Source organism: Buteo buteo, chromosome 12 (genome assembly GCF_964188355.1).
Source record: "Buteo buteo chromosome 12, bButBut1.hap1.1, whole genome shotgun sequence".
NCBI lineage: Eukaryota > Metazoa > Chordata > Aves > Accipitriformes > Accipitridae > Buteo > Buteo buteo.
In genome coordinates this window covers 15,868,873-15,882,601 of record NC_134182.1, presented here as the reverse complement: position 1 = coordinate 15,882,601, position 13,729 = coordinate 15,868,873, and the positions used below count along the sequence as shown (strand labels likewise).

The 13,729-nt window shown below is 50.7% G+C and overlaps 2 protein-coding genes across 7 annotated transcripts in view; both read left to right on the top strand.

Annotated features, from left to right (window-relative positions):
- The window catches only part of THADA (THADA armadillo repeat containing), a 171,146-nt gene extending 167,147 nt beyond the window's left edge, over positions 1-3,999 (top strand). For 4 of the 6 annotated variants that reach the window (XM_075042803.1, XM_075042799.1, XM_075042801.1 and 1 more), the window contains 2 exons: positions 1,191-1,417; positions 2,489-3,999. In XM_075042803.1, coding sequence (XP_074898904.1) covers positions 1,191-1,417; positions 2,489-2,830 — 569 coding nt within the window. In that variant the 3' untranslated portion in view covers positions 2,831-3,999. The remainder of the gene's footprint in view (positions 1-1,190; positions 1,418-2,488) is intronic. The other 2 variants (XM_075042802.1, XM_075042807.1) reach the window with 2 other exon arrangements.
- A 3,480-nt stretch (positions 4,000-7,479) lies between these two features.
- ZFP36L2 (ZFP36 ring finger protein like 2) lies at positions 7,480-11,822 on the top strand. Its single transcript, XM_075042798.1, has 2 exons — positions 7,480-7,809; positions 8,455-11,822. Exons 1-2 carry the CDS (start codon positions 7,759-7,761, stop codon positions 9,889-9,891), a joined length of 1,488 nt encoding a protein of 495 aa, XP_074898899.1. The 5' UTR covers positions 7,480-7,758; the 3' UTR covers positions 9,892-11,822.
- Positions 11,823-13,729: the final 1,907 nt, after the last annotated feature.

The window sequence follows — 13,729 nt, the reverse complement described above, 5'->3', positions numbered from 1 at the left end:
CTGCTATGCCTCTTTCATGTCAATAATCATTTTCCTTTGTGAGAAACACTTAAATACACTCAGACACAAAAAGTAAGGTCTGCCTTCCATGTCTGTATGGATTTTTACCAAATAATTCTGACTCTGCTGTGTTGTCTGCTTGCAAAAGACAGCTTTCAAGAATGACATATCCTTATGATATCACTACTTAGAAGACAGACCATTCAGTGAACAGTTGTTCATTTGCTGGTGACTACGGACAAGGATGAATTTTGCCAAAATCCACTTTACAGTAACAGAGATTTTACAGGAGCTTGTTCATTAGCTCTCCTCCTCCAGTCCTCTTCGTGCATTCTCATTAAAGAAAGAAAAATTGCATTAATGTTACTACTAGCGGCGAAACTCGTACCTGTGAACACAGTTGTTGGAGTTCTCATGCAAATGGGACTTCTGGCACTTTTATGTACTCCGTTATTGAGGGCAGCCCTAAGAACCACACAGTTAAAACAGCACCTGCCCAAATGACAGCAGTGGGGAAGTTTAGGGAAGAAATATGGTGTGGATGATGGCTTTGTGTACGGTTCTGGCACGATAGCAAAACCTCTATAAATATAGCTTTGTGATGGTATTGTAAACAGTGTCTGCCTTTCCCTTCTTTAACAACTTCTCTAAGCCTGTCTTGCATGCTTGACCTCTTACGTGTGTGTGTGTGTGTATATATATATGTATATCTTTATATATAATAAGAGATTGCACACCAAATAATGATTCATTTTACATCCCAGCCCTTTAAAAACATGTAATGTGCTGTAGGTTTTGAGTTCAGTGAAAACATAAAATCAGATCTAAGGCATAGCTGCAGTTTTGCAAAAATAGTCACCATGTAATAGTGTCAGGACTGTCTCTGGAGTTGTTTCTAACAGACATCTTTGTATATTTAAACCCAAATTAATGAATCTCACTACATGGGCAGGAAAAAAGTATTCAGCACCAGCATTTTCAGTTGCTTCATCTATTATTCTGGAATTGAGAAAAGGCCCCAAGTGGCACAGAAGTAAACATTCATCTAACTTATTTGCAGTATAATTCATCACTCTAAATGTGTTTGTGCAAATTCAGCATCTGTTTTCAAGAAATCATTTTTGTGCTGATTTTATTTGAAAATGTTTGTGGTCTTGCTATACGTTGTTAGGCATGTTTTCTCTCAACAGAGTTTGCACTTAGGGTAGTGAATGCTCCGATGGCCTTGGATTTAGCGTTTGGCATACTGTGTGAGCTGCTCCAGCAGTGGGGGGAGATCCGTGCCGGTGTACCGATCCTGCTGGAGTGGCTGCTGGGAGACAGCGATCTGAAAAGAGACTCGGAGACTTCAGCCCTGGTAATTTTAACAACCAGTTGCCATCTCATGTTGGGATCGCTACATTTCTGCAGTCTTATGGTAGGAATTGAATGAAATATCTCATCTGATGAAGCCTGATGATCACTACTTCAGTATTAATTGATCTACAATTTAAAAAAAAATATTCATATGGACAGTATTTAGAATAAAAATAGAGTTTGATGTCTGTTTCCTGGCAATATCAGCATAAAATTAAGAGACCAACAAGCAAACACTGAAATAAATCAAGAGTTACTTAACAAGACATTGTCAACTGAAACATTTTGAGGCTGTAACTAATTGCATTCAGTATCATTGCAGATGATGGCTTGCCTTGAATTTAAACTGCTGCTGTGGGTGCCAAGCACATCTGGCATTCAAGAACAGTGCTCTCCCAACTGCTGGCTTTTCCAGAGATGTCATTTAAATATTTGGTAACTTTGTGCCATCTTCTATATGGCTGGTTCTGCATAGCACACAAAACAGCCTCACTCACATCAGTCATTGTCTCCGGAATGATTATTTACATAAAGAAAAACGTTGCCGTGCTGGTTCTGTAAAACCTAGTGCTATATAATACACTGTGCTCTCTTTGTCTTGAAAAGCCTGTGAAAATCAAAATAATGCTGGAAGGTAAACTGGAAGGAGCAGAAGTAGCTACATCTTTGAGGAGTTTGTTGACAATTAATATAACCTATGAAATATTTTATATATCTTAAGTCTGTGGTTTAGGTATGACTTTCTGATGTTTCACTGACTGATAAAATTTTCCTTTTTCATTTAATCTACTCAAAAAGCTCCATGATATAGCAAATTACCATACGGGTTACAGAGAGGTCTCTGTGAAATGTAAGACACTTTCACAGGGGAAGACAAGCACATGTTAAGGATTAGGACTACTATTTACTTCCATTGTTTCCCAAGAGTTATACCATAACTGCCTGATTTTTGAAGGTAAAATTTTTTTCTTTGGCAAAGTAGGAATCTTTTTTACTGCGTTTTCTCAAACCTTTAAAAAATTATGCATATGAATTTTTACCTTTTTTATCTTTTATAATTTTCTCATTATTATCAAGACCACAAGTCATTTTCTAATCACTGTTGTTTGGTTTTGGTTTTTTTTTTGTTAAGGAAGAAGATGATTACCTGTTTGATAAAGGGGAAGTGAATTTTTGGGCAGAGAAGTTGACTCTTGTCAGACAACTTAGTAAGCACCTTTTACAGCTTATATCAATGACTCATCTAACTTTACCAGATCATGGAGAACTTAATCAACTATCAAGAACAGCACTGGACCAAGCCCAGCTTGTTGGACACCTTCTTAGAGTGCTACCTTCGACTCCAGAATTTTCCAAAACTTCAGAATTCACAAGATTGGCTATTCAAAATGAGAGAATATCGGTATGCCTTAAAATACTAAATCTGCTTAAGTCTGATGATACTTGCAAAAACGAAAATCCAGAAAATTACTAAAAGTTCATCCTCAGGGAGCTGCGCACATGTTATTGGATGGGCAGGGGGACTGAATTCTAACAATGTTCAAAGAATAAAGGATTGCTGTAATGACTCTGGTAAACCTGCAACAAACTATTTAGTATTCAGGCTAAACCCACATTTTTTATATGAGTCTGCTGATTTTTTTTTTTTTTTGTTAGATGTGCTGTGGGAGACTGTTCCTTTTAAATGCATTTGCTAATTTCATTCAGCTGAGCATGGTTTATTATAGCTACTGTAGGAAGTAAAGCAGCTAAATCTAATATTTTCCATTCGTCCAGGTGCAGGCCACCTGTAGTTGTGTTACATTTTATCCCACATTTTTACCTCCTGTATTTTAATACCAAGAAAAAGTTGATTATTTTTTTTGTCTCCTTTCAAGATGTAGAATGCTAATTATTAAATTAAGATTTTTTTTTTTTATTTGAAGTGTTTCTAAAAGAAAAGAAACAAACCTTGGCTTCTTCGTCCATTACAATTTTTAGACTGCATTTTAAATATTACTGCATTTTCTTCTGGAGGAAGGCAAGGATTCTCATTGGTTGTAACCTTGTTTTGCACATGGAAACAGCATTAGTTAGAATTCTACATGCCTCTTTGTTCGTGTAAATCAAATAACTACTTTTATAAAATTCCTCTAAAATGAAGACCGCTGTGTTCAAAACAAAGCAGCTGTTCCATTGCGAACAATACAGTTTCATCTTTACTTCAGAACACCTTGCTCTGCAAGCAGTTGCAGAAAGTAAGGTCCTACTCAGTAGAGTGAGGCCCCCGGGAGTGTACCAGAAGCGATCTTGTCCTGCAGCACTCACTTTCCGGAGATGTTGTCACCTGCGCTCAGGTGAGGCAGCTGCGGGGACTGTACCGAGTGCTCAGTGGCGTCACTGCCTGCAACACAAAAATGTTTGTTGTGCTTTGCAGATGTATTTTTATGGGAACTGAAATTGGGTTTCAATATGAAAATGAGACATCGAAAATAAATATTTGTTTTAAAAGGATATTTTATGTTCCTCTAGCCAAGGGCTGTGACCTTACATTTGGTTGTAGCGTAGCTGGGCACAGCCAAAACAAAGCTGTACGTCGGTATATGTCGTTATTTCCTTCTCCTTGGAAGAGTAACACGTCCAATAAACGATTGTTTGCTTTCAGTCTCTTCGCGTAATTGTATATTAGCACAGTTCAGTCGTAAATCTCGATGATGATGATGATACAGGTAGTAAGCAGTTCTCCCACGGCCAGTGCGGCAACAGGGAGCGCTGCGACTTGCGCCCGGCAGGTGGCGCTGCAGTACCGCCCTACACACCCGCGCGCCCAGCCCGGGCTCAGGCCCCCCAAGTGCCGGGGTCTGGCTTGGCCTCGCCGGGGTCTGTCTGGGTTGGCCTCGCCGGGGCAAGTCGTGGGCCCGCACCACTTGCCCTAGCTGGGTGCTGCAGTGCCTGATAGCCAATTGCTTCCCGCTTCTTGAGTTTAAGTAGAATTTGCTGTAAATCAAGATGAGCTTCCGAATGAGGTTTAGTGGACATCTGAAAACTGCAGAAGAAGAAGTCGCTACTAAAGAAACAATAATTTAGGAACAAAAGTTTAAACACGTTCTGTAAGTTTCCAGGATTCAGGGTTACTTATGTAAGTAATTTACAATGAAACTTGAGGCTTCCATGGGCAAAAGGGAAATGTTGGAATCCGAGATGAAAAGATGTTTCACAGAATGCACTCTACCCAACTTAAGAAGCCACACTCTGAGTTAGGCTAAAAATGAGTTTGCATCTGTTTTGAGCTCCTGGGGAAAGAACAGCCCACATTATGTCTGGAAGCCACTCTTAAAAATAGTCAAGACCTGCACAATTAATTAACAGCTACTGGTTTTGCCACACCTTTCCAACATTTTTGAACTAGTGTAGCAACAGCTTTTATAGTAGAAAACAGAGCTTTGTACAGGATTAAAAGTACAGTATGGTTGTCTGACCTTGCTCACGTCAGTGGTTAGCATGAGACTATCTAGTAACATTGGCTTTTTGTTTTATTGGGTAGAATTTTACATGCACATGCATATATATTCGGTATCAACAGATGGATAAACGCAGACAGGTAACAGCACAGCAGTAGATCCACAGTGACCATAAAACTTTATGAAGCCTTGAGGACTTGGTTAATCGGTAAGCCAGATAGCTTGAAAACTCCGTCTTCCTTATCATGGTTTTAAAATGCAACTGAAACCTGTGTCATCCCGCCTCAGTTTATAGAGAGCAAATAAAAAAAAATTGTATCGGCACACATACGTTTCACCACACACTGCTGGTGACTTGAGTTACTGTATAACTACTCAATCAAGAACCTTTAAACCCTAAGCAGCAATTGCAGAAGACAGTTACCAAAATCTTACACCGGAGTACTTATCTGCCAGGTGTTTGATCAAAGTCAGTTTATCAAAGTATTCCTCCAACTGGCGATGACACATTGCTCCTTGCATGATCATCACCGTAAACCGTGTGCGCGGTTCATGAGCGGGCAGGATGCGCTCTGAAGGTGATGCTTTCATCACAGAGACGGTGGGGAGGAGGAAGAGTTTGGTCTGGGCGCGTCCGAGGGGGCCGGGGAGGAGGTGACGGGAGAAGGCGCCCGTCCCGCCGGGCAGCCGCCTTCCTCCCGCTTTCAGGTGGCTCCCGTTCGAGGCGCAGCCCCTCCTCGCTCGGTCGGGAGCTGTAACCCTCCCGCGGGGCTGGAGCAGGGAAAGGTAGGTGGCGTTTGAATTCTGTTTCGGAAACTCCTGGGGAAGCAGAACGGGCTCCCGGCGGGCGCGGGCACTAGGGGGTGGCAGATCCCCGCGCAGCCGCCTCCCGCCCCGCCGTGCGGCCTCGCAGCCGGGGCGGGCTGGAACCGGGGCGGGCTGGAACCGGGGCGCTGCGCCGCTTCTAGAAGCGCCCGCCGAGCGGGGGACTGGCCTAAGGGCAGTGCCAGCGGAGGGCACGAAGCGAGGGTCGGGCCCTTTATCCCCCCCTCTTTCCCGGGCGTTGCTTCGACCTCTGTCGCTAAGCCCAGGGCTAACGCCGCAGGCCAGGCGTGTTCCTCCCTGGGCGAGGGCTTACCGGCGGTGCCCGGCGGCGGGCAGCAGCCGGGGCCGGGCTGGCGGGGGTGCGCCCGGCGTGTCCCGCCTGCTGCCCCCCCCCCAGCCTCGGGGGGGGAGGAGGAGGACGAGGGGAGGAACCAAATGGGAGCGAGAGCCGCATGGCGGCACGGGGGGACGGCGAGTGTGAAAACCCAACGCGAAGTACTCCATTACCCCCCCCCCCCGCCCCAGTTGCTCTCCTTTGCAAATGTGTTTTCAAAGAGCAGGGTTCCTGCTGACGTGGTCAGATTTGCACCCTTGGATTTCCAGGGCCTGACATCCCGCCTCGGAAGCGAAAGAGGATCAAACGCCTCTGCTGGCTTCAGCAGCAATAAAACTTTACACGTCCGTCCGTTTTCCCCTTCCCATTTGTCCCGGGGCTGAGCAAACGCGGGAGGGGACGGGGGTGCGGAGCCGCTGCCTCCGCCGCGTTTCCCACGTCGTGTTTGCGCAGCCTTATCGGAGCGGGGGGTGGGGCGGCGCTCCGGGCCCGCCTTAAACGGCAGCCTGCTCCCGGCCCGGGGAAGGAGCCCCGCCGGCAGGGACCTGCCGCTGCCGTCGCCCTCATCCCGGCGGGGGGGGGGGGCAGCCCGGTGGGAAGGCTCCCGGGGCGGCGGGCGAGGGCATCGGCGAGAGGCTGACGCAGCCCGGCGGCTCGCAAGACCTTGGCGGCTGCCAGGGCGCGGCGGGCGCGAGCTGCGAAGGGGGTGAGCGACGGAGGAGTGCGGAGCGGGAAGGCGATGCATGGAGGCGGGAGGGGGTCGCGTTATCAGCCCGGCCTGTGCAGTGTTAACGCCGCCTCGCCTCCGCGCCTGCCCGCCAATGTCCCCTGAAATCCAAGCAGAAAAAAAAGAAAAAAAACAACAAACCCCACACCAACCCAACCCCCCGCCCCCCAAACCCCGAAGTCCTCAAAAGAGGAGAGAAACGGCGGGGCGCGCCGCGCGTGCCCAACCGCCGTCCCGCCGGTCGCACCGGGGCAGCGCTGGCCCGACCTTCGTGTCAAACCAATTACGTGGCAAAAGTTTATTTTCGGTGGGGCGGGAAGAAGAGGTGACCCCGGCGCTGCCGCGCCTCTCCCACGGCACTGCGCACCCGCCTCCGCTCGGTGGCAGCCGCCACCCGCCCGCGGAGGCCGTCCGGCGGCTGCGCGGGCAGTTCCCGGCCCGCTGAAGGGGGGCTGGGGCCGCCGCAGCCGCTGGGGCGCCGGGCGCTCGGAGAGGGTGCGAAGAAGGGCGCTTCGCAGGGGCCGAGCCCGCAAGGCGCCGTCCTGATCCGCCTCGGCGGGTTCCGCGCCGGGAGCGGCCCCCGCCCCGCTCCCCTCCCCTCCGCCCCGTTCCGCCCTCGGACGCACCCGGCTCGGGGGTACCGGAGGTTGGCGGCGGGCGGCACGGCGGGGCTGCCGCCGCCCCCCGCCAACCCGCCCCGCAACTCCCAGCCCGTCCCGCCGCTGCCGGCCCCTCTGCAAAACTTGGGACCGGTCGAGGCGGGCCGGGGCGGGCCCGTCGGGCGGAGCGGGGCGGGCGGAGCGGGGCACCGCCCCCGCGGGCCGCGGCGGCCGCGTTTATATGGGGGCGGCGCCGGGCGCCGCGGAGTTCCCGCAGTTCGCCCGCTGCTGTGCAGCCGCCGTCGCCGCCCCGGCCCGGCACCCGCCGTCCCGCCCGCCCCGCCGGGAAGGAGACGGGACCATTTCGGATCTCAAGCAGACGGCCCCCTCCTATCTAGTCGTGGCTTTTCCAAACCCTCCGAGGAGAGCGGGATCTTTCGGTCCTTCCTGTATTTCCGACCATTACAGGATCTAGAAATGTCGACGACGCTTTTATCTGCCTTCTACGACATTGACTTCTTGTGCAAGGTAGGGAGGAGCGCGCTTCCCCAGGCGCGGCCCGGGCTGCCGGTGCCGCCGTTTGCGGGCCGGCGCTCCGGGCTGCTCGGGCCGGCGGACGGATCCCGGTGGGGCGGGCGGCCCGCGCCCGCCCGGGACGGGGCGTCGCGGCCGGCTCTGCGGGCGGGTCGCCGCCTGACAGTTTGGGCGGGTTAGAGCAGCGCGGGTCGTGCCGCAAGGCGGCTGATGCAAGGCTGCGAGCCTCGGAGAGGCGCGCTGCCCCCTCGCCACGGGGCCTCTCGGGGTGGGTTTGTTCCGAAGTTGCGGAGGCGCCGAGCTGCCCTGCAGGCGCTCGCCCGCCAGCGTCGCGCTGCCGAGAGGAACTTCGCGAAGTTGCGCACGCGGCCCGGCCCGTGAGGGGGCTTCGCTCGCCCCGGCGCCTGCAGCCCACCCGCTGTCGGGGCCGGCCGGACGGCGCGGCTTTCCCGCCCCGACCCCCGCGGTGCGCCCGCGGCGCCCGGCGGGGCCGCGGAGGGGGGGCGCTGGCCGCCCGCGGGAGCCGCGGCGGCGGGCTGGCGGTCACCCTGCAACACCCTCTCTCTCTCTCCCGCTCCCTGTCTCCCCCGCCCCCTCCCTGCCTCCCTTCCCTTCCCTTCCCTCCCCCCGCCCCGGCAGACGGAGAAGTCCCTGACCAACCTCAGCAGCATGCTGGACAAGAAGGCCGTCGGGACCCCGGTGACGCCCCCCACCTCCAGCTTCGCGCCGGGCTTCCTGCGGCGGCACTCGACCAGCAACCTGCCGGCGCTGGCCGGCGGCTCCAAGTTCCCCAGTCCCACTGGCTCCAGCTCTTCCTCCACCTCCTCCTCCTCCTCCTCTTCCTCCTCCTCCTCCTCCTCGTTCGGCAGCCTGAAGGAGACGGGCTCCGGCGGAGGCGGCGGCGGCAGCAGCAGCCCCACGGCCCTGCTCAACAAGGAGAACAAGTTCCGGGACCGCTCCTTCAGCGAGAACGGCGAGCGCAGCCAGCACCTCATGCAGCAGCTCCAGCAGCAGCAGCAGCAGCAGGCGGCGGCGGCCGGCAAGGGGGGCGGCTCCGGCGGCGGCGGGGCCCCCATCAACTCGACGCGCTACAAGACGGAGCTGTGCCGCCCCTTCGAGGAGAGCGGCGCCTGCAAGTACGGCGAGAAGTGCCAGTTCGCCCACGGCTTCCACGAGCTGCGGAGCCTCACCCGCCACCCCAAGTACAAGACCGAGCTCTGCCGCACCTTCCACACCATCGGCTTCTGCCCCTACGGCCCGCGCTGCCACTTCATCCACAACGCCGACGAGCGCCGCCCGGCGCCCGGCGGGGGCACGGCCGCCGCCCCCCCCGCCGCCGCCGCCGCCGCGGGGCCGCACCACCACCCGCACCACCCGCCCCCGCACCCCGCCGGCAGCACCGGCGATCTCCGCGCCTTCGCCCCCCGCGACCACCCGCTGGGCGGCGGCGGCGGCTTCGGGCACCCGCGCGGCGGCGAGCGGCCCAAGCTGCACCACAGCCTGAGCTTCTCCGGCTTCTCCGCCCACCACCACCACCACCACCCGCACCCCCACGGCGCCGCCCCGCCGCCGCCGCCGCCGCCCGGCGGCCGCCTGGACGCCGCCCTGCTGGAGAGCCCGGGCGGGTCGCGCACGCCGCCGCCGCCCGCCTCCGCCTCCTACTGCGAGGAGCTGCTCTCGCCGCCCTGCGCCAACAACGCCTTCGCCTTCTCGGGGCAGGAGCTGGGCAGCCTCATCGCCCCGCTCGCCCTCCACACCCAGAACTTCGCCGCCGCCGCCGCCGCGGCCGCCGCCGCCGCCGCCTACTACCGCTGCCAGCAGCAGCCGCCGCCGCCGCCCGGCGGGGGCTGCCCGCCGCCCCCCGCCTCGCCGCCCTTCAGCTTCCAGCCCCTCCGCCGCCTCTCCGAGTCACCCGTCTTCGACGCGCCGCCCAGCCCCCCGGACTCCCTCTCCGACCGGGAGAGCTACCTGAGCGGCTCCCTCAGCTCCGGCTCCCTCAGCGGCTCCGAGTCGCCCAGCCTGGACTCGGGCCGCCGCCTGCCCATCTTCAGCCGCCTCTCCATCTCCGACGACTAGGGGGGCCGGGGGGGCGGGCTGCCGCCGCCCGGCCCCGCGGCTGCCGAGCAAGTAAGTTACCGAGCGAAGAAAGTGAATCCTTTTCTCCTCCTTCTTCTTTTTTTTTTTTTTTATACATACATCTATCTATATGTACACCGAGAGCTGAACAAAGCAAAAAAACCATTTTGCAAAAGGGCAAATGACACGAACTGAACAAACCTATTTTTATAGAGAGACCTTGGAAGAAGGGGATTTTTGTTTCGGGGTTTTTTTGTTGTTGTTGTTCTTTGGAGACAAGTTATGATATGCACCAGCAGCAGCCATTCCATCTGTGTTCCAAAAAAAAAAAAAAAAAAAAAAAAAGAGCGAGCATTAGAAAAGACACCACCAGAAAGCAACAAACAATCCGGGGAGTGCGAGTCCTGCCTGTCCAGCTCCTCCAAACCTTCAGACACACAGAAAAAAAGTTACAAACTAGTTTTGTCTTTCAATCCAGTTCAAATAAAAACACAGAACGTACTAAACCTATAAGCTTTTTTTATAAAAAAAAAAAAAGAAAAATCCAACATCCTACCGAGAATATGCCTTGATAACAACCTTCTTTTTTTATATATCTATATATTATTATTATAACAAATGCTAAAACCTTCATTCCAAAGTTTAATATTGGTTCCATTGCCACCACTTAGTGGATGTTTGGCTTAGAACAATTTTTTTTGTTGTTGCTTTATTTGGAAGCACTCGACGGAGTTTAGTTTGTAATTGTTGGAGAATAACTGCTGATTTTTTTTAATTTTTTTTTAGCTGTTTGAGTTGATTGCATGAATGAGTCACTGCACACAACTCAATATGAAACTATTTAACTTATTTATTATCTTGTGAAAAGTATACATTGGTAATTTGTTCATACTGTATTTATCGGGTATGATGAAAAGCAATAGATATATATTCTTTTATTATGTTTAAATTATGATTGCCATTATTAATCGGCGAAATGTGGAGTGTGTTCTTTTCACAGTAATATATGCCTTTTTGTAACTTCACTTGGTTATTTTATTGTAAATGAGTAAAATTCTTAATTTAAGAGATTGTATGTAATATTTATTTCATTAATTTCTTTCCTTGTTTACGTAAATCTGAAAGATTGCATGGTTTCTTTATAGAAATCGGTCTCGATGCTGTGGAAGTAGTTTGAGGAATTTCTATGGGTTTTTTTAGAATGTAAATGGTTGTAGCCCGTCCGAGTTGAAAAACAAATGAGAAAAAAACAAAAACCAACAAAAAAAAACAAAGACTGACTTAGCAATCAGACTTCAAAGTGGCAAATCTAATTCAGACTCGCTTAAAGTAACCAAAAAGTATTTTTTGTTGCCTAACTCCACCAATCACACTGTGATATAGTCTCAAAGTATGTAGCAATAATTGGGGGTCCCAGTATTATGTCTCACAGTGCCTTCTTGAGGGTCCATGCTTGCCTTAAATATCTCTCAACCAAATAAGTGTTTTTCTCAATGCTTGAGATAATTTGAATGTAGGGATGGGTTTTAACTACAGCAAAATTTTGCCACTCTTTATTATACAAGAATGGAGGCCATTTTTGGATCTGAAACTTTATACAGTACATGAACATATCTTGTTTAATTGAATTCCAAAAGTTGTAATTTTTTTTTTCCATATGTAGAAAGTCGGGAGTTTTCCAGAACTTTCCTGGACGGTGGATGAATGAGCAGTAGCTTAGTTTTGTTTGTACATAGGTACAGATTGAGCACTATGTACTCTTTTGGACTACTTTAACAGAAGTATGTTTTGAATGTAACTAAAGGATAAGTCAACTTGAGTTGTAATATATTTTTCGGGAGTCAGTTCACTACAAATTGTGTGAGACTGTAAACTTTGTACTGTAAATGTTTTGTAGTTCTCCCAATAAAATTTTTTGGAAAAAAAGAAAAGTAACCCTTCAAACTGTTGAAGCCCTGTCTGCCATGCAGCAAGTATTTCTTGCTGAACACCACCACCACCCCCCAATCACAAATATGTCTAGCTACAGATTAACCAGTTTGCACCGCAGCTCCAGTCCACTCCTGCAGCAGTCACTGGTCAGCGGCCAAAGCTAATAAAATGCTTCCAGAAGTTTGGGAGTATTAGTGTTAGCAGTGTACTGTATCCTCTTTTTTTTTTTAACTATTTCTTTTTCTAAAAAGAGGGTGAAGGATCAAACCTTTGCTGCTTGTAGCTTAACAGCTGGAGTGGAAAAATCTAGTAATGGCACTTATCAGTTGCATCGCATATGGGGATATACGAGTGTGCCATTAGCCTTCCCAGCTTGTTTGGGGTAAGGAGGAAATGGCAGTTTGGGTAATAAACAGGCATAATTAAGGTTCACCCTTTGTCCCAAAAGCTTTGTGTTCCTCTTCACTCACAGGAATGCGGACTTCTGCCTCAACGCTCCCATCAGCCAGCTGAGAGCATATTGGTGTTAATCGGGCTAGCATTAAATGTGTTAATCAGTTTTCAGGGCTTGGGTATTAAACAAATTACCTTTCTGAGAGTATATTTACATAACAAAATACTTGGGGACCGTGTGTTTGTTAATACTGGAGGAATTTTGGCTAATAACTCCACAGTTTGGTCCCTTATTGCAATCAGTCCCTTAAAGTCATGATTTCTAGCGGCTTATTTTTGTTCTTTTGTCATACTAATAATAAATGTTGTTAACATTATGGCATCTCTGCGCTGCCTGGACTGCCACAGTACTTTCTATAAATACAAGGTAGAATGCAATACCGGTGCCATATGTTTGTGTAACAAACCTTGGACTGACTCTTCAGTTTAAAATTAAAACAAACATAAGCAATGTATGACAACGCAGCCCAGCTATAGCAATCACCCTTTTTTTATGGACTGGTCTGACATTTTGGCTCAGAATTGCTCCCTTCGATTCCCAAACTAATTTCTGAGGAAACTTCGTTTTGGTGCTGCCTGCACAGTAGCACGGAGCACCAGCAGGTCCTTCCCCGGGCATCGCTGGTACAGATACCATGGCTGCAAGGAGGAGGCGTTCGCCAGTATTTTGCAGGAACAGAGAGTAGCTGTTGGTTTGACTGGTGTCTAAGCTGATGTCTTAACTCCTGGGATTTTGAAACTTAATTGTCAAACTGTGTTAGTGAGGAGTGCATGTCTCTCTCAGATTTTCTTTCTTCCCTAGGTATGTTTTTTGCTTCTCTCCCTTGCCCACCTCTTCCCCTGCTCCTCCCATTTTCTTGCCACAGTAGATTAGGACCTTACTTATTGCTGTATTTCACTTATCAAGGACAGCTGTATGCCATCAGTGCAGTACTTTCATCTTCCCTGCGGTTTTCTGTTGGTTGAACAGGATCTCGCTGAGGGTGCCGGGGTTGGCTTTCGTGTCTCCTGGTGGAAGAAGAGCTCTGGAAGCTTTACAGCAGCTGCCCCACGTGAAGTACGACTGCGCTGGTGTCAATGCCAGTGTTTTTTGTGTTGAAAAGGCTGCCGGGACGGGATGGGTGACAGCCCACGAGTGTCTCTTGGGGGGCTAGTGTCGTGCCAGTACATGGGGGGAGCAGGGCCTGAGCCACCCGCTGCCCTGCACCAAGTGAGCGATGCTCTGAGGCTGTCTGTCCTGCACCCTGTTTTGTTTGTAACTCTGCAAAAACGTACTGTGAAACAATCTGTTGCAGCGCTACGTGCTGCTGTTCAGAAAAACAGAAGTCCTTGAACTGGGAAGATAAGTGTCTGTTTCTTGTGCTGCACAATCAAGTGTTAACCTTTAAACCGGTGACTTATGTTGTTGATTTAAGCAAATGTTCCCTTGCTTTCATTTCAAAATTCAGCGAAG

Bases quoted from the DNA above. Each gene is read 5' to 3' on its own strand.
- ZFP36L2 (XM_075042798.1), top strand. From the start codon at position 7,759: ATGTCGACGACGCTTTTATCTGCCTTCTACGACATTGACTTCTTGTGC. The intron at 7,810-8,454 runs GTAGGGAGGAGC...CCGCCCCGGCAG, and splicing joins ACATTGACTTCTTGTGCAAG to ACGGAGAAGTCCCTGACCAA.